This window comes from Wallemia ichthyophaga (assembly GCF_000400465.1).
Source record: "Wallemia ichthyophaga EXF-994 unplaced genomic scaffold scaffold8, whole genome shotgun sequence".
NCBI classification, from domain to species: Eukaryota; Fungi; Basidiomycota; class Wallemiomycetes; order Wallemiales; family Wallemiaceae; genus Wallemia; species Wallemia ichthyophaga.
This window is the reverse complement of record NW_008806281.1, coordinates 55,911-73,993: the sequence shown is the minus strand read 5'-3', so window position 1 is coordinate 73,993 and position 18,083 is coordinate 55,911. Positions and strand designations below refer to the sequence as shown.

The 18,083-nt window shown below is 44.5% G+C and overlaps 8 protein-coding genes and 2 non-coding genes across 10 annotated transcripts; 3 read left to right on the top strand and 7 right to left on the bottom strand.

Annotated features, from left to right (window-relative positions):
* Positions 1-778: 778 nt before the first annotated feature.
* On the top strand, positions 779-881 carry J056_004999. The gene has a single exon. It is a non-coding gene; the product is annotated as a tRNA-Val (tRNA).
* A 166-nt stretch (positions 882-1,047) lies between these two features.
* J056_004415 (uncharacterized protein) lies at positions 1,048-2,730 on the bottom strand (the record flags this gene model as incomplete). The annotated part of the gene is made up of 2 exons (XM_009269610.1): positions 1,048-2,652; positions 2,704-2,730. 2 exons carry the CDS (start codon positions 2,728-2,730, stop codon positions 1,048-1,050), a joined length of 1,632 nt encoding a protein of 543 aa, XP_009267885.1.
* Positions 2,731-3,168: 438 nt separating this feature from the next.
* On the bottom strand, positions 3,169-3,241 carry J056_004993. Its single transcript has one exon. It is a non-coding gene; the product is annotated as a tRNA-Lys (tRNA).
* Positions 3,242-3,556: 315 nt separating this feature from the next.
* Positions 3,557-4,269, top strand: J056_004414 (uncharacterized protein; the record flags this gene model as incomplete). Its single annotated transcript, XM_009269609.1, has 3 exons — positions 3,557-3,607; positions 3,652-4,026; positions 4,072-4,269. The coding sequence occupies 3 exons, from the start codon at positions 3,557-3,559 to the stop codon at positions 4,267-4,269; spliced, it is 624 nt and encodes a 207-aa protein (XP_009267884.1).
* A 26-nt stretch (positions 4,270-4,295) lies between these two features.
* On the bottom strand, positions 4,296-7,454 carry J056_004413 (UPF0614 protein C14orf-like protein; the record flags this gene model as incomplete). The annotated part of the gene is made up of 3 exons (XM_009269608.1): positions 4,296-5,161; positions 5,213-7,036; positions 7,097-7,454. The coding sequence occupies 3 exons, from the start codon at positions 7,452-7,454 to the stop codon at positions 4,296-4,298; spliced, it is 3,048 nt and encodes a 1,015-aa protein (XP_009267883.1).
* Positions 7,455-7,560: 106 nt separating this feature from the next.
* J056_004412 (E3 SUMO-protein ligase pli1) lies at positions 7,561-10,109 on the bottom strand (the record flags this gene model as incomplete). Its single annotated transcript, XM_009269607.1, has 2 exons — positions 7,561-9,230; positions 9,281-10,109. The coding sequence occupies 2 exons, from the start codon at positions 10,107-10,109 to the stop codon at positions 7,561-7,563; spliced, it is 2,499 nt and encodes an 832-aa protein (XP_009267882.1).
* A 60-nt stretch (positions 10,110-10,169) lies between these two features.
* On the top strand, positions 10,170-11,041 carry J056_004411 (Glucose-6-phosphate 1-epimerase; the record flags this gene model as incomplete). The annotated part of the gene is made up of 2 exons (XM_009269606.1): positions 10,170-10,844; positions 10,898-11,041. 2 exons carry the CDS (start codon positions 10,170-10,172, stop codon positions 11,039-11,041), a joined length of 819 nt encoding a protein of 272 aa, XP_009267881.1.
* Positions 11,042-11,117: 76 nt separating this feature from the next.
* On the bottom strand, positions 11,118-12,761 carry J056_004410 (uncharacterized protein; the record flags this gene model as incomplete). Its single annotated transcript, XM_009269605.1, has 1 exon — positions 11,118-12,761. The coding sequence occupies one exon, from the start codon at positions 12,759-12,761 to the stop codon at positions 11,118-11,120; it is 1,644 nt and encodes a 547-aa protein (XP_009267880.1).
* Positions 12,762-12,851: 90 nt separating this feature from the next.
* J056_004409 (Protein phosphatase PP2A regulatory subunit A) lies at positions 12,852-14,717 on the bottom strand (the record flags this gene model as incomplete). Its single annotated transcript, XM_009269604.1, has 3 exons — positions 12,852-14,309; positions 14,363-14,621; positions 14,671-14,717. The coding sequence occupies 3 exons, from the start codon at positions 14,715-14,717 to the stop codon at positions 12,852-12,854; spliced, it is 1,764 nt and encodes a 587-aa protein (XP_009267879.1).
* A 117-nt stretch (positions 14,718-14,834) lies between these two features.
* J056_004408 (Vacuolar protein sorting-associated protein 18-like protein) lies at positions 14,835-17,947 on the bottom strand (the record flags this gene model as incomplete). Its single annotated transcript, XM_009269603.1, has 3 exons — positions 14,835-15,477; positions 15,525-16,063; positions 16,112-17,947. 3 exons carry the CDS (start codon positions 17,945-17,947, stop codon positions 14,835-14,837), a joined length of 3,018 nt encoding a protein of 1,005 aa, XP_009267878.1.
* Between the last annotated feature and the right edge of the window lie 136 nt (positions 17,948-18,083).

The following is an 18,083-nucleotide window of genomic DNA, read 5'->3' as shown; positions in this document are numbered from 1 at the left end:
GCGGCGTTGGACTTAATGTCTGATATTTTGGAGGCTTCTACTTTTAGGGATGCTGTATAGCGCTCGCGCATTCTGCGTCGCATTGCAGAGTATGAAGTTTTGAGTGTTAGTTGACTCCACATAGTCCGGTGGGTCGGCCGTGTCCAACCCTCGTTAGCGGTTCTGTCCGCTAGTTCGTTACCGTAAATATCCACATGTCGTGGGATCCAGTTTAATTGGACAACAAAGTCTTTTTCCCTTCGTTCGTTTAATCCAATCAATTTTGTCAAGGACTGGTTTTATCAAATATTGGCCTGTCTTTGTTGATTGCAATTGAACGATCTCCGAAAGTACCGCCTGACTGTCGCTATTGATAAAGACTACTGGCGGTATCAACTCTTCCTCGATCCATTCTAAAGCGAGATATACTCCCAATAACTCTGCTTCGTAAATTGTGAATTTGCTGTCAGGACCCCGTTTGTATGATGAGCTAAACCAGTCTCGTCTGTGTGGAAGCTTAGCTGCATAGCCTGGCGCAACTTGCCCCTAAGCTAGAGATCCATCTGTGTAGATGTACCATGACATATTGTACTGATTGCATAATTCCATATTCTCTGCTTTTGCTCGTTCCTTATTCTCTGCTTGTGAAAAGCTTAGTGTTGCAGGTACCCACGGCACGAAAGGATAGGGTAATATGGTTTCCATCTCCTTCAGGTTATTTTCAAACTTTCATTTTTTTGGATTGTATCGAGATTGGAAAACAAACATGCTATATAGCAAAATGTACTCCATAACCATCGCTTTCGTGGCTTAGGGGTTATAGCGCCGTGTTAACATCGGCTCATCTACTGAGATGATTAGTTGCTCCGCGGAGGTCGCCGGTTCGATTCCGGCCGAAAGCTTTTACTAACTAAAGTTTTGAATATTTTTGCTTCCACAAAGTTAAAAACGATATGGTTTTGTAATGTCAAACGCGTCACTATCAATCATGCCAAAAAGACCACGTACTCTCTTTCAAAAAAGCAAGCATAAATATAAAATTACAACTTTCTGAAGTTACCACCTCTATTACCAGCTTTGTTCATATGATTTATTCAGCGCAATTTCAAGATCGGCTATTCTCCTTTCTTGCTTACTGCTGTTCTCCCTCTGGATCTCAAACGTCTCAAAAATTGATTCTTTCAGTTCATCGCGAAGAGATTGCAGCTTGTCCTGAAATCCGCTGTTAGATTCGTCTATACCAGCAAAGTGCTCCTTAAGCTTCGCTTGCACCATCTCAAGAAGATTTTTGTGTAAATCTTCTTGCTGCTGGCTTGCGTCTCGTCTGATTTCGATAATCTTTTCCTTCACCTTTTCCTCTAGACTGCTAATCTTCTTCATCAGCCTGTCCTCCAGCCCTTTTTCTTGCTGCTGAGGAGTCGAGCTTCTGCTTTCTGCGGCGCTCTGCAGCTTCGTCCCGCCTATGGCCACTTTTGTATTCTCGATTGAGGTTATTCGCTCACCCATCTTTTCCAAAAGATTTTCGATGGCACTTATTTTGAAATTTTCGGTGTCACCTTGCGCTTGATTGGAATCTGTGCGTCTTAATGTCGACTGACGCTGATCCACTTGTGTCAATTGAAGATTCATGGCGTCCATTCGAGCTGTCATATTATCAAATGCTCTAGATGCATTCTTAATACTTAGCTCATTTCGGCTCAACCTCTCTATGCATGTTTGTGTTTGGCTACGCCACTCTTGAGTAGCACTGGTTCGAATGTTCAAGGTTCGGGAAACATGTTCGAGTTCCTTGAGTTTACTGGTGTGCAACTCCTGTTGTTTGACTATATCTATGTTACTTCTGATGTTTTTCTCTAGATGATTTCTGAAATCTGAAAGACTCTTAAGGACCTCTTGACTGATTGGAGATGTGTTTTTGGAGTGTGAGAGAAAGTGCACTTCGTCATTATCATTTTGTTTCGAATTGGCGTCAGCAATCTGCTCATCATTCTCATTACTTCTGCGAGTACGTTTGCGTTGATCCTGCTTAGAGGGGGTACTTCTTGTACTGCTCAACCAGGTTGACTGTAGGCCGTTGTTTTGTGCATTAATCGCACTTTGTTGATTTAATTGATTTTGATGGCGCATTTTATGAGTATTATGTAAGAAATCCACACCATTAGAGTCGATGTTGTCCAAATAACAGGTAGAAATCGTAGTATTGATGGAATTCGATACCAGTTGAGTAATGTGCTGAGCGCTCACTTTCTCCATCGTTGATTGGATCATGGGTGTGATAAGGTCGTTTACTATGGTGAAGATTTCTGTAAATAAGGTGTTGCCTTGCGAATGATAATTCTCGCCGTGTTTATGAACGTATCGCTTAATGATAGGCAAAACCGAATCCTGTACGATTGGAATAATGCCCTTCTCTATCGTAATTTGTAGACGTTTTATGTTGGCGGCGTTCAATTCATCGGGGATCTTTTGAGTTGTCATACTGAGGATGTCCCTTCTGTGATTGCTCGTGTCATTTGCCCGCGATGGTGTCTGTACTTGTGGTTGTTGTTGTGGTTGCTGTTGTAGCTGTTGCTCTTCTTTCTGCTGTAATTGCAACTGTGGCGCTGTTTGGCTTTCATCGATAACATTTCTCGAAGTACTGGCTTGACCATTGCTTTGGACATTGAATATGCCCTAAACAATGTCAAAAAAATAATATACTAGGCTAATAGTCCCTGTACTCACATTTCGCGGCACTGAGATTAGTCCCATCCTCTCTGCCTTCTGAAGCAATACATCGACGTCTTGAAAACTTAAGCATTGGCAATCATCGCGAATATACATGCAAGAGCAGAGAAAGGCTCCGTGAGATGGCGACAGACGAGGATTGCGGTTGAACGTTATGCAATTGAAATGACTGCACTGACGGCAACTGAACAGACTCTTATGATGTAGAAGTAATCTTTGCATTAGCTCGTGCTTTCTCGCTTTAATTGTTTCCTCGGGAATTTCATTTATCATTTCTTAAAGATCACGGCCTTAATCAAGAGTCATTCATCATGATCAAACGTAGCGTAGTCTGAGTTGGACTACTAATTAAGCAAATATCATCACTCTAAAAATAACTTTTTTTGACTATAAATAACATAGGCTGCCTTGAATATATCATATTGAATGTTTTCCGATAATTTTGTGGACTGCAAAAATATTAGCCCCACGCGGGGCTCGAACCCGCAGCCTTGTGATTAAGAGTCACACGCTCTACCGATTGAGCTAGCAAGGCTTGATAACCGTAGCGAGAAACACTCAATTAAAAACAAAAATATTTGAATACATATTGCTCAATTTTTCAGCCAGTTATGGTTCCTCTTTCAAATTTAATATGGACATTTTTTAAAGCTACAAAATTAACGCTGCCTTACTATCAAATGCATATTACATACTTCTTAATTTATTATACATTTACGGAAGTTTCCGGTAGACTTCCGACGAAAAGGAAGCAGTCAGCAAAGAGCGTGAGCTGATTCCAAAAAATTGAGGAAACTGTCCTATATAATCACAAATCCAGCCTAATTCTAAGTTATTTCCGTCACTCCTCATGCCCCAAAGTAAAGATCTGAAGCCTACTCATTTTATAAGCGTACCGTTGGTAGGTAGTTGGTGTATCGGTGCACCTATGTAACAAGACAATAGACCAGATTGACATCCATTCGGCCACGTCTCAACCAGATACGAGCGAAACTTATCCAAGTCGAGATAGACGGCATCAAAGAGGAGGACTTCGTAAAATCGACTAAGCTTCACTTCACATTAGGACTGTTGCGCTTATCTGAAACCACCATACCCACGGCGATCGCTCTGCTTGATTCGCTCAAACCCGACATCATCAAATTGCTATCACATAACAACCTTATACATATGAACAATCTGGGATGCTTCCCTAATGAGGATAATGCACGCGTCCTCTACTATAGGCCGTCTGAGAACGGTATTCTAGACATAGTGTCGGGGATTGTGAGGAAGAAATTCAGAGAAGAGGGTTTGCTTAGCGATACAGGTCCGCCTACTGTGGGTCAACTAATCGAAATACAAAACATCTAATCTATCTCCTAGTTGCATTGCACAATTCTAAAAACATCAAGCACGCAGAAGAAGCTGAAGAGGCCAAATTTTTCCTACAGCAGCGTGCAAAAGTCTCTCGGAGATTTGAACATTGGTGGTCCATACCCTTTTGAGCGCATCGAAATTGCCGCAGTCGGAACCACAACACCAGAAGGCTATTACGCAGTCGAAGGTGGGATAGCGCTGTGAAATATGCGCATCAAATGAATGGATTTCTACATGAACATTTCTTCATCACTATTTTCGCTCAATGGCTCCACATGCAATCCCTCACCTTTGCTAATCTCCAACTCAACAGCTCGCCTAATATATGGCGAAGGGTCAATACGGAGCCGCATGCCATATTTATCCATAAGCGTGAGCACCTGCAGCAAATGGCTCTCCACTTGAGTCTTGTTGGACAGATCGAAGAGCAGCATGTGGAGCTGTTTCGACCACGGGCAATATCTAAGACTGTTGATTATCACCTGCTCGGCTAACTTATAATCGCTTGCAACATGCCACTCGAACTGAAAGTATAGCTTCCAAAGCGCGACAGAGTGTTGCGCATCCTGCGATAGAGTGCCCATCGTAAACACCCTCCTCACCCGATTCAACAAGGATGTATTGCTAACTCTTTTCTTATCCATAATGTTCATCACGGCTTGTATGTAAACCACCGAATGTGCATTCTCGGCTACTTCTTCGTCAAACAGCTGCCTATATCCATCGAGCTTAGTTTTGGCAGTGTAGTATGAGTAGCTAAAGAAGCTATTGTAGGGATATTCACTGATAGCGCCTCTAAGTATACGCTTTGTGGTGCTGGTCGATGGTAACTGCACAGATCTATCTGCGTCATGCAACTTATCTAGCGCATCAACAAAACGCACCAGCTCCGACGTTAGCACTTCATGAGCGTATGATGGCTTGTCAAGATTTTTCAGTGACTCCTCATAAATAGACACGGCTTTATCTACCGAGCTGCTGACGAGAAGTTCAAACAGAGCACGACAGCTGACAGCCTCAAAAGCTGCTGATGAATCTTGCGAAGACCACAATTTGCGAGCTTTAAGTATGTTAATTGAACTCTGCTCTCTAGTGACTTAAGACGTTTTAGTCAGGATAATCAATACCAGCCTATCACCTAACTCACCATCATCGACGACTCCAACGGTAATACCATCACACAAGACATTCAGAGCAGCATTCCGATTACCTTGCACCAACTCCATATGCGACCAACTGTAGCATAATTTGACTTTGTTGGTCTCATCATCACCTGTACCTTTCAGACATTCGCTGTAGACCTTTCTAGCAGCTTCTATTTTACCCTTGCCGTATTGGATCCTTGCGTATATATCGTATAGATCCTTTTTGTCAGGGTTTGCCGCGAGCAAGTGTTTGAGTTTGCGATTGTCGTCTTTACATAGCAACATCTGTAAATGTGTTATGCCCAAATCATCTATAATCCTCTGCAAATTTCCCAAATGCTCGTTGTGAATTATAGTTGGACAATCACTGAATGGGAAGAGTGTGTTGACGTATTGCGGTTGATTGAAGGATAAGTGACTGCTATCTTCAAAAAACTCGTTGTAATTGGATGATCCCTGCAACAGGGAGTCATGGAGAAGAGGGTGATTCGTGTTCAACCCGCTAAGAGCAACACCTATACCAAAGACATTTAGCAAGCTATCAGCTAGCCTCATTCTGCTGCTATAGCCACGCAGGCTGAACAGGTATGGTAACAAGTCAACTTCCCATATAACATTCCTAAACGGATCATCACTATTATTCTGCTCGCCAGCGACAGGGAAAGCGTTGTCAATGTCATCGTTGAATTTCTCGTACTCATGCCACTCCTCCAGCTGAAAGTTGGGGTGTGTGGGGTACTCTAATTGATAAACGTCCTCAGCATCAGTCAGCTCGTCCCCAACACGCCTATACTTGTAGTCATACCACAGCTCACCAAGCTTGTTCAGATGGACGCCTCTAAAATTAAGTTCAAACATTGCTTGGTAAAGGGAGTATACACGTTCAGTGTATCCTGCGCTTAAGAGGAATGAGCAGTATCTGAAGAAGAGTTGAAGAAGGTTGTCTTCAGCTGCAATATCAGCCAGATGAGTCAGATCAGACATATCAATCAAATCACGAAAAGCGTCCATATAAATCCTGGACACAATCTCGAATGAGCACAAGCTGTCGTACTCATTAGGGAATAATTCCCCAGGTGCTATGATTGAAGCGTAACATTGAGCGTAGTCTATGTAAGCTTTCCATATTCTATACACACCAGGCTTGCCTTTGTGGTTGTGAATGGCAATTCTGAAATCTTTTCCCAAACCCTCGCGCGATCCCTTCGCACCGCATTGCAGCTTCTTTACGACTAGATCCAAATTGCGCGGCTGATGCGAGAGCGCCTTGTCGAGCACCTGGTATTGTAAATCCAAGACGACGTTCTGAGCAGTTTTTCTATTGAATTCGTTATGCTGATGGGTGACAATATCGCTTTGAAAATCAACATAATCCAACCAACCCTGCACGTCTTGTGGGGAGGCTTTGAGATATCTATCCCATTCGATTCGTTTGTTGAGTGTGTCGTTGTACCTTGTGTTGTTGGAGTCTTCTTCGCTACTGTCATCGCTGTAAGAAGGGTGTACATCCTCATCGATAGCGCCAGGTTTTGAGGGTCCTTTCACTCCCCTATAGTCCACATCGAGCGTGAGGAAGCCACGTTGATGCGCCTCTCGTTCTTTAGCCTTCCTGCGATCACTTACAACAGGTACGAAATCATCTCCTGTTTTTAGGTCACTATTCGAACACCTTATCCGCCTCACGTCGCTTTCGGGTGCAGGCATACGTGTCTTGGATGATCGCAGCGATCGCAATGCATTGGAAGACGGGAGGATAATGTTGCGCGTCGTGTAATGCACCTTTTCACTAATGCGCATATCTCTAGGCAAGCCTAGTACTCTTCCGCCTGTTGGATTGCATTGTTAGCACATACGCACCATGACAGAAACTCCGTAAGTAAACTCACGCCCAGAGCGTCGATATCGCGGAATGGTAGATATTTCAGGACCCTCAAGAAGAAGAAGGTTATTCTCAGGAAATGAGCTTGTGTAGAAGAAACGCTTATCGTCGTGAGTGAGCTTTGGTGGGCGGAAGTCGGTGGTATTTGAAATCGATCGATTATTGTCGTAATCCTCATTGTATCGCTCTAGTTCCCTCCTCTTACGCCGCTGCCTGTCTCTATCTCTATCGCTGTGCCTTCTCTGCCTGCGTGTATCTTCATCTCTATTTCTCGCTTTTCTTTCGTCTTTGTGTCTACTGCTGCCACTGCCGCCGCCGCCGCCACTACCGTTACCACCAAATATATCGGGGAATGAATCGAACATGACCGTCAACCGATAAGCTTATCATTTACAGCTACAATACAACAAAGGAATTAAATAATTAGACGTGTTATTTGCTCAGACGCGCTAACACGCTGAAACGCTACCACTACCACGTCTTGTAGTTGCTAGCGCTGCCATTGCCGTTGCGTTGCGACGGTGGTCTGTAGATTGGATTCGTAGGAGGTTTAGCGTATGTCGGTCTAGGCAGGGGAAGTCCGTGGTGAGCTTGCGGAGCTTGTGGTACTTGCGGAGATTGGGGTGCTTGCGGCACTTGTGGTACTTGCGATACTTGCGGAACTTGAGTATTTAGTATGGGTTGTAAACCGCCGAATCGAGGCTGATGTATAGGTTGATGTATTGGCTCTTGTGCCGTCTGGGCTGTCATATCCAGCGGTGGATGCTGCGTATGTGCCAAACCAGCAATTGAGTATGGTCTATATGGTTGGGGTTGCTGGTAGCTAATTGACGGCCTTGTCATAGTCGCAATACTCGAGTTCCTAGATTGGAGTTGTGGTGTCAATGGTCGTGGCGGTGATGGTGCTGCTGGTGCTGCTCCTGGTGGGCCAGAATTTGGCAATACCAGCGACGAAATAGAGGAAGTTTGTGGTGCTGATACGTGTCTGACAGGTGGATTGCCCAGTGGCCTTTCTGGCAGATTATTAAGACTGTGAATATTACTGGGACTGTTATTGTAATGTGGCGTATCTTGCACATCGCTCTGGGATCTATACTTTTGCACACTTGGTGACCTTTCTGGTTGATTGAGAGGCACCTCATTTTGTATATGCGTATTGCTCTGTGATGGCATTTCTTCTTGTGCTTGCTGTATTGCTGGTGGGATATCTTGTGTTGCACTAGGTGGTCTTTCAATTACTGCTGGCGACTGCAAATTGCTCGATGGATTTGGTGTAACTGCATTAGTACCACCACCAACACCACCATTACCATTCTCAGTCACACTAACCGCATTACCATTTTCAATCAGCCTCCTCTTTTCACACTCATTCGCACTCTCCTCTTCCTCTTCTCTATTCCTCTTGAGGGAGTTGTGAGCGGTTGTTTCTTGAGCAGGATCTTGGGCTTTGGGAGTATGTTGAGTGTTGGTTGTATCTTGGGTGTTTGTAGTATCTCGAGTTTCATCACCAGTATTGTTTGGATTCACCCTTTGATCACCCTCATCATCTGACGACAGTGTCAAATCAATGACCTGTTGTTTTGGCAGCTTTTGACGTGACTGGGGAGTGATTGAAGGTGGTTGATTAGACGAACCAGCGGCAACAGCACTATGATCAGTCTCCTCATCGTCACTGGAAAGGTTAAGAATTTCAGCAGATTTTTCCTTTTTAACCTTTTTACCCGATTTGATTAAACTTTCTGACTTGTCAGTTGACTGCTTGTCGTGAGAAGGATGAGATGTGTTATTAGCCAATTTTGCAGCCATCCATGCATCTGAACCGTATTTGCCATCTTCAGTGTGCCATTCAGCGTCTGGTTCAACAATCACACTACCGTAATCTTGTGGGATGGCTTGGAGTATGTCGTACGTGTATTGATCGACTGCAAGATCGTTGAACTTGATTGGTTTCTTTGATGAAGGGTCGGTGAAAGTTGGTAGTTGCTCGTTGATAGAAAAGAAGGACATGGCATCGAAACATTGAAGAGATTGAGAGGAGGTTGGACGTATTGGAGTGTTCATTCTGAAGAAACCGATGGGACATTTCAAGCTGAGTGTGGAAGCACCTGCGACGACATCGTCGTTATCTTGCATTGAACGGTCTGTGAAAGGGCTAAGAGATGGATGGAGTGGGGTGACAATCTTCACTTACACTTATCTAAGACATCAGAAGAAGGAATTTGAGGTTGCTGTTTAACCAAGTTAACCAAATGATCACAACTGTATTGCTCGACGAGGTTAATGACAATGTAATGTTTCTTGTTAGTATCTCTATAAACGACTTCAAGGGTGTTTGAAGCGTTTGGAGAGATGCGAAGGGATTTATCAGAATCAGCGTTGGGAGGAGCAGCGGTGCCAGGTTGATTCCTAACGCCTCTTGTGTTTGATTTGAGAGGGTTTCCGTTAATTTTAAGGTCGCAAAGAACGGGAAAATCGATTGGGAGGGGTTGATCGAAGAGGGGGGGCTTGTAAAAGTCAGAGGAAGCCGCGTAGATTCTGAGTTGATGACGGACGGGGTTTGAGGGGACAATTCTAGATTGATAAAGTTGCTGGGAGTAGTCGGGTGGGATTTTAAACTCCAATAGGGCACTTCTAAGGGATCTGTCTCTGGCTTCGTTGAGGACAGCGACGTGGGAAATTTGCTTGATAATGGATTGAAAGGGGTTTGTTTTCCAGGTGAGGGAAGGGTGTGTAGGTGGTTTTGGTTGTGGTTGTACTGGTGGCTGTGGTTGCTGTGGCTGCTGTGGTTGCTGCCTCGGACCAGAACCATTAGCAGGCCGTGAATAAGTACCAGTGTTGAAAATCTGGGTTATAATATCCCTTGTAATATCCCAATTGGCTTTATTATTAAACTTATAATGATCAACAGTGTCCTCAATTCTATCAATGAAATCAGATTTATTGCCAGATAATCTGAGTTTTAATTTTAAATGCGAATTTAAACTTCTAATAATATTCTTTAGTGCATCCACTGTCAACATTCCCAGCTTTTTGTTTACTTCTTCATCTTCAACCACCATTGTAATTGAATAAGAATCAGAATGATTTCACTTGAGAATGATAAAATCCATTTAATTCATTCTACCGGCAACTCAACCACTGTGTCTACACTGGGTGCCACAATCACCTCCTTTAAGGACTCCCACGGTAACCAACTCTTATTCTTATCAAACAACTGTCAACCCAATAAAGCAATTAGAGGCGGTATACCAATTGCATTCCCTATTTTCGGTAAACCTCCCTCTGATGGCCCTTACAAACAACTCCCTCAACACGGTTACGCCCGTATTTCGAATTGGTCTTACGATGGCCCGATTATGGACTCCGACGACGGTGTCTCTATCAAACTATCACTCAACTCCCCTCCTCAACTCCCTCCAGCTACTCTCACTTACACTGTCACTCTCTCCGCCCATCAACTTACCTCCACCCTTCACGTCCACAACCCTTCATCCACTCAGTCTCTCCCCTTCCAGGCTCTACTCCACACTTATCACCTCGCTAACCCACACAACGTCGGCGTTATTGGATTGAATGGTGCCACTTACCTCGATAAGACAGCTTCAAGTAACAAAGTGATCGAATCACGCGATATTGTTCATGCAAACAATCTCACTGACTCGGTATACCTCTCTACTAACGACCACTTGCAACTCTCAAATGGCGTTAAAATTCGCAAACACAACTTTCCAGACACTGTTGTGTGGAATCCGAGTGTAAGTTGGTGATGGAGTGCCTTTCATCCGTCTTTCTCTAACACACTCCTCAGGAAAGCGCAAAGAATATGTCAGATATGCACAAAAACGGTTGGAATCAATTCGTTTGCGTTGAACCTGGACACGTCAATGACTTTTACTCCCTTGAACCTAATTGTCAGTGGATAGGCATGCAAGTCATTACTATACCACAGTGACTATAGCACTCGAGTAAAACGATTACATTACAATATGCTATGCGTGGATATTTAAACTAAAATCTACAAATACATTTTACGAATTACGTCTAGCCGGTGAAGGAGCTCTACTGTTAGCTCTTGAGGTAGATCTTGAAGTGGCGCGCTTGAACCAATTCCTTGATCTAGATCTAGCTTCACGTGAGAGTGACTGTGACGACGGTGAGGGTTCTATACATGGCGATGTGATGGATGAAGGGCGTGACCTAGAGCGTGTGTTTCTATTAAGGGAGCTATCTCTCGACTGCTGTCTGCTAACATAATTATCAGCGAATCGCGCATGAGTTCTACCCTGTCTGCCATCTTCATTAGCCAGTCTCGCCTTCTCTTCATCTTCCTGCTCCTGTGCGATAGGTAGCAGAGCATTACTGAGATCAGATGTGCCTGGCATACCACCATGCATGCCACCACTTGACATTGACATTACCCCACCCGATCCCGTTTGCGGTACCGCTGTTTCTTTAGCAATAAGTGATTTCAACGGCTGACCACATGCACACTCGTACATTACATCTTGACTGGGTGCAACCTCTTCATAAGCGGGCAGTGTGATTGAGTCGAGACTCACGCAGCAGCTACTGGCGAAGATAGGTCTACGTATGCTTATAACTTTCATCTGCGATTTATCATCTTTATCGCGCACGTGCTCTCCGTCTAGGTTGGACGGTGTGACGAATATCTGTACTAGCAACTGATGTGAGATGATGATGGATGTTTTGTTGGTCTTGACTGTGCTCGGACGGGCGTGGTCGTCGTCAGGTAGTCTGCCTATCCACTCATGCTTCCATCCATCCTCGTCCACTTCCTCATATGGACTGAGCAGTGGCTCGTGTTTCCTCGAACCAAGTTGAAAGAATTTCACAGCTACAGCCGGTGCTTTCTCCTCCTTACTCCTATCTCTATTGCGCAGAGTGATATATTGCAGCAACGACACATTGATGCAATGCAACGTGGCGCCCTTTGGTGGTTCGTGGAGGTGGAGGCGTAAATGAACAGGTCCGCCGATAGTAAGATGGGTAGATTCTACATCTATAGACATAGCTCCAAGACCGTCGATTATCTGATCGTGGTGCCAGCTCAATCCACTCGGTTCTCCTTCAGGATTGGGGTTAATAACGAGTAGCACCTCCCTCGAATCCGTTAAATCAAATCCGAGCGGTCCTGCACTTATCGCTTTGGCTCGTACATAGTAGTACACCCGCCCATAGGCGCACCTCTCATACCCCGGCGTTGAAGATGGAATAATAATTGAAAACTCAAATTTATGCGTGCCTTTCTCCAAATAAGTCTTATCTATCTCGACAAACTTGTCGAGAACTGGAAAAGTCTCGTATGCACCACTCGGGAAGTTAATACATTGAGATCCAATTAACCTAACTTCTATCCCGTGTATTTTACGTGATGATGGCAGGTAAAGCTCAACCACACCTCGGATAACATCCTCATCTTCAGAAGAAGGTGGTGGTAGACTAACACTGCCATCATCGTCCTCATTGTTATCGTTGAGTCGTGGATGTAGAAACACTATAGACGAGTGTAGACTGAGATTGATAGCGGGCAGTGACAGCAACTTTGAAACACCGAGGCTGGAATGTGAAGGTGACTGCTGTAATCTATTTAACGGCGATGATGAATGGCTGGGCTCTGCGTGATCAAGCGTGATCACTTCGTTTGAATCCATTGTGATCACGGTATTGACAGACTCAATAACTAGATGATGACTCGATGACTCAATCAAATAAAAAAGTTAAATCGTTAATTACAATTATAATTAGTTTTTAACACCTGTAATTGACTCAATTGCTTTATTTGAGAAGTACCTCACATCTGCATCTGGATCCTCTTTCAGCTTGTCCACCGCAGGTAAAATTTCTCTTTGGATTACTTCTTGTCCTTCTGGTGTTTGTTGTAGGTTTCCACTCAATACTTCTAAACATTTTGCAACGTTGAATCGAACATTTGGAATTGCATCTGTCGTTAATGATAATATTATCGTTAATATTTGCTCTTGAATCACTTTTGGTTGTAATGCAGGTGACATTGTCGTTATCGCAAATACTGTCGTCATTCTGTATAAGTAGTTGGAGTGATTTCCCATTGCTACCACCTTTGGTACTACCGTTTGTGATGCCCAATCTGATCCAAACACTTCTGTCAAATTTTTTAAGTTTATAGTCGCTGCATCTCTTATTGAGAATACTGTATCACCCAACCATGACATGCAAAGGTTACCCAATTGCTCATTGAAGAATTCTACGCCTAATTGTTTTGCTAAAAGTGGTATATACTCAATTATTGCTTGTCTAACTCTCCATTGTTTATCTTCTGCTAACTCAAAGATTGCGGGTAGTAATGCCTTTGAAAGGTAATCAATACCAATCACATCATTCACCTTATCAAGTCTTGAAATGATGTTTAATCTAACATCTGGGAATTCATCTTTCAAAAGTTGAAGGAAAATTGGTAAAACGTTTTCAACTGTTTCATCTTTACCCAATAATGGTGCTAATCCTGATAATTCATTCGCAACGGCTGCTCTAACATGTTGTGATTGATCACCTGCAATATCTCTCACAACGGGCAATATCTTTGCCAAAACTATTTCTTGATCAACAAATTTAGCGACGCCAGGTATTTGAGAAGCGGACGCAGTTCTAACTTCTGCCTCATTATCCTTTAACAAGTTAACGAAAGCCTGTACCAATTCATCACGAATGATATCTTGATTGACGCATTCAGCCATTTCAACAAACTTCTGGCCAACCATGAATCTAACTCTCCAAGAAGCGTCGTTGCATGCAGCTCGAACACAAGGCAAGAGCTCAGAGTTAACTTGAGATTTGTCTAGCTTCTTCATGATTGTGATCAATGCTTCTACGGTGAGCAATCTAACGCTGTCTTGATCATCAATGGCTAATTTCTTATAAACGTCGATGAATTCAGAGAAAATTTCATTCGGCTCAAGGACGTTTATGAAACCAGCAAGATTCTTAGCAGCGGATCTTCTAACCATTGGAGTATCGTCGTTTGTGAGTTTCTTAAAAAGTCCACGGAGCTCATTGCGCGTACTTTCATTTGCGGTTTGGTAGACTGAAGCGAAGAGAGCGCAAGCAGAGGTACGTGGAGTGAACCAGTCACCATTGGTAAGTCGTTGGAGAAGTGGGAGGTAGTCAGTCTCCACCTGCTCGCTAGACAAATCTGTAGCGATTTTGTTTATGGATTCTGAAGCCTGTTTTTGAGTGTGGGTGAGCTGCTGGCGTATAAACCGCCAGAGTAACCCACCTTATCCCTGACAAGCGTCTCTTCCATACCAGCCAATGACTCCAGCGGTGAGAGCGTTACATGCGCGTATTCCTTTCCACCTACGTACTCAGTGAAAGATCCCAATTCCTCGGCTAAAGCGAGGAGAACCTCATCTTCGTCGTCGAGGGAATCTTGCAAGAAAGGAATGAGCTCATCACGCGTTCTTTCTGGGCCAAGTGCCAAAGCGATTGTTGATATTCTGTGAATAGCATTTAGGCGCAATGTAACGTCGTCAGATCTGTAATTGCTCTAAGCTTTCTAATTGGTTAAAGTGATTATCTACCCACTTCAATTCATCAAGCAGCAATGCCACAGGGAATAATTCTTCATCCATTTTCACTTTCACGTTTAGGGTACGAGATCAACAACACAACACTTATATTTCACAGGTAAACGTCAAAAATTATAAAAATGTTTTATTTTTATTTTTTCTTGCTATTCATTCGTCATTTCATATCTCCCACTTTTCATTCCTTCTGAATGGCTTGTCTACGTTCACCACGCTCTCTTCCACCAACGGATCTGACTTGGACAGTATCTCATCGAGCTCTTTCCGCAGCTTAACCACATCCTTCCTCTTAGATGTCTTGTTGTTCGTGTTAAATATCTGATTGATTGTCGAAGGCACCACCAACTCCCTAAGCCTCTCTCCACTAAATCCTGCCTTGGTTGGTTTCGCTTGATGCATGTTTTTCACTCCCTCTATCTCCGCCTGCAACTCTACGATCCTCCGTAGCGTCTCTGGCTTTGCGTATGTCGCTACCTTCTCGATCAGCGCATCCACCCTATACACGCGCTGCGTTGGGAACACGTAAAATTCACTCCCTCTTATCGCTTTCCCTGATATGGCGCACTTCTCATCTGCAGCAACGACCACTTTTCTATCCTTGAGTTTATCCATATCACCCTTGATGCGTTGTGATGTATGTCCTGTCTCGTCCATCTCCGTCGACAATTGCTCAATTCGCGATGAATACCTATCCAATGCGTTGCATATCTCCTCCTTAAAGTCATCCACTACTTCGAACGAAGGGAAGAATGGAAGTATGTCTTCCAACTGCAGCACATCTGATCCTTCGAGGAACTGCATCGCACTGAGTGATTTAGTTTCGTTAAATAGTATAAACTCTCAAACACACACCTCTTTATATCCCTCCGATCCTGCACTATCACCTTTGCTATCCTGAGCCATAATTTCTTGCGCAAGATTGGATCGTCTGCCGGTTTATCCGCATACACCGTAGCTAAATCTAGATCTCCGCTCTCGATAGCAAGATCTACGCTGCTGTCGAACAGCTCCATTAGCGCATACATCTGTATTGTAGCCCTCTTAAGTCCACGTTTATGAAACAGACGGAGAGCGAAATCCATATCAAATCTAGCTGTCGTCGTTCGTTTGAGATACTCTACTAGCTCTTCTTCCCTTTCTTCGTCTTTGGAGAGTAGTGTAATGTACACGTTGTACGCTATAGGTTCGTCCACGCTGTCATAATCAAGTTTCCATTCCATGTACTTCGTTGCATGCATTCTGCTCTCCTTGGAAAGTTTCTCACATTGTATTAGAGATGGTATCAGCCGCTTCAAATCTAGTCTGGGCTCCCGCTTCCATATCTCGACGGTATGCTGCGTAGCCTCGCGCAGCAGTCTTGGTGCGTACTTGTAGTGAAGCTCGAGATCAGACTTATGTGGACTTGTTTAGTGGTAATGCATGTGCTGATAAATACCCACCTGTCCTGCCAGCACATGCAGTATATCTCGCCATCTGCAATGATACGAGTGTTGTTCGAGTATGACTTTGTAATCGTCGATGCACGTCGCAAACTCAAGCAGCAAATCAAGTCTAGCGTGAAGTTTGAGACTTTTATATACCACATTCTTATCCAAATTCTGCTTATACGTTTTGATAAACACCTTGACATCATCCATCATCATCTCTAATTCCATTCTGGCATTTTCTGCATCCTCGTTGGTATTTTCGCTAATAAGATCGTCGAGCTGATTGAGTTTATCGAGGTATATTTCCAGCAACCACGTAGCGAGCATCATTCGCTGAGTCAATTCAGTTTTCTTACTGCGTTCCAATCTAGCGCTTAGGTAGTATCTGAGAGCGTCGCGTTCGTCGACCTCCACAAACTGCAGCACAACGCTCTCGAATGGTTTAGACGTAGACTGGGCGTAAATCTGAGCCGATTGGATAAACTTGCCTTGAGCAAAGTAAAGATCAGCCTCCTTTCCGAGAATGACATCACGATCGACGGCGCTCTTGCTGCTTCGCAACGCCTTTTCAAAGTCACGTTTACACAGATGGACTTTCCAGATATCGCGGTCTTCATCAGTGATGGTAAGTTCGTAAATGGCGTCGTCAGAGTAAAGCCAGAGTGTGTGGTGGAAATTGTCGCGCGCCATCCCCCTAATACCCTTGGGTATTTGCTCATCCCACACAACGGCCCCGTCGAGAATGCGGTATGCCTTGATCGCGCCATTGTACAGACATAGACAGTGGTATGCGGTGAGAAGCACCCCTCGCACTCCGCCCTCTACCTCTGTGAGCGTCGCACCTGCGCAAACTTTCTCCGCATTACGCGTCTCCGTGTCCAGCCACGCGTTGTAGAGCGATCTGTCGCATAGCCACGACAGAGCGCGCGGGCTGTGCGTGTGTGGGCTGCGATTGGTGGTGTTGTAGTAGAAAGATGCATGCGACTCAAGTGTATGTGTATGCGCACCTGCATCTGCACCGTCTGTGATCTTTATGGAGAAGGGCGACTGTGAGAAAACCGTCTCGAGGCCAACACCACCATCATTGTCTATCTTACCGAATGGTCCTATGAACGTGTACAGTCGCGATCTGGTGACTACTATCGCGAGAGCACTCTTGCGGTCTGGGTAGACATGTGAATTGATTTCGACGATGGGTTCATTGAACGAGAAAAGTTGCTTCAGGTGGCGCTCTTCGCTATTCTTTCTGAAAATATCTGAGGGATTTGGGTTGATCACTGCCTGATACACTGAGCCTTCGGCTGTGCCTGCGAGAACAAGAGCCGAGGAGAGCGACTGCCTCGAGTTGACGAAATGAACACAGCTGGGCGTGAGTTTGGACATCTTGGGGAGCTGCTTCGAGCGTTTGTTGTCTGGTTGGATGTAGTGCACGGTGGTGTCTACCAGGAGCAAGTGCCTGAGTGAAGCGTCTGCGTAGATGCGTGCACTGGGAGAGATAGCCTGTACTTGCACCTGTATGCTGTCTATCACATCCGCCTGCAGCAGATTTATTCGCAGTATCTGCGCCGATTCGAGGAGAATGTATATCAAGTTGTTGATAACGGTGAGATGAACAATGTGCGACGGCGGAGTGAATTGAACCTGCGTAAGCTCAAACATTCCATCTCCAGCTTCTTGCGGGGCTTGGTGCTCTATCTCCAGCAACTGCTGTGCTGTTAGCCAGGGAACACGCTGAGATGACGCACTCGCCTGCACGTTTGGATCTGATTGCCAGCCATTATCATCTACCATCTTCTGGGATTTTACTCCGCTCGCTTCGTTCGGGTGCTGTACGAAATCATCGAGCATGGTGGTGGTGATATTGTAAGAGGTGAAGCCACGGCATACACGCGGCACGCACGAGACACAAGCAGCATACACGACGTACAAACAAGGCACACATACACTATGTGTCTCCATAACATAAAATCGTTAAACATTAATA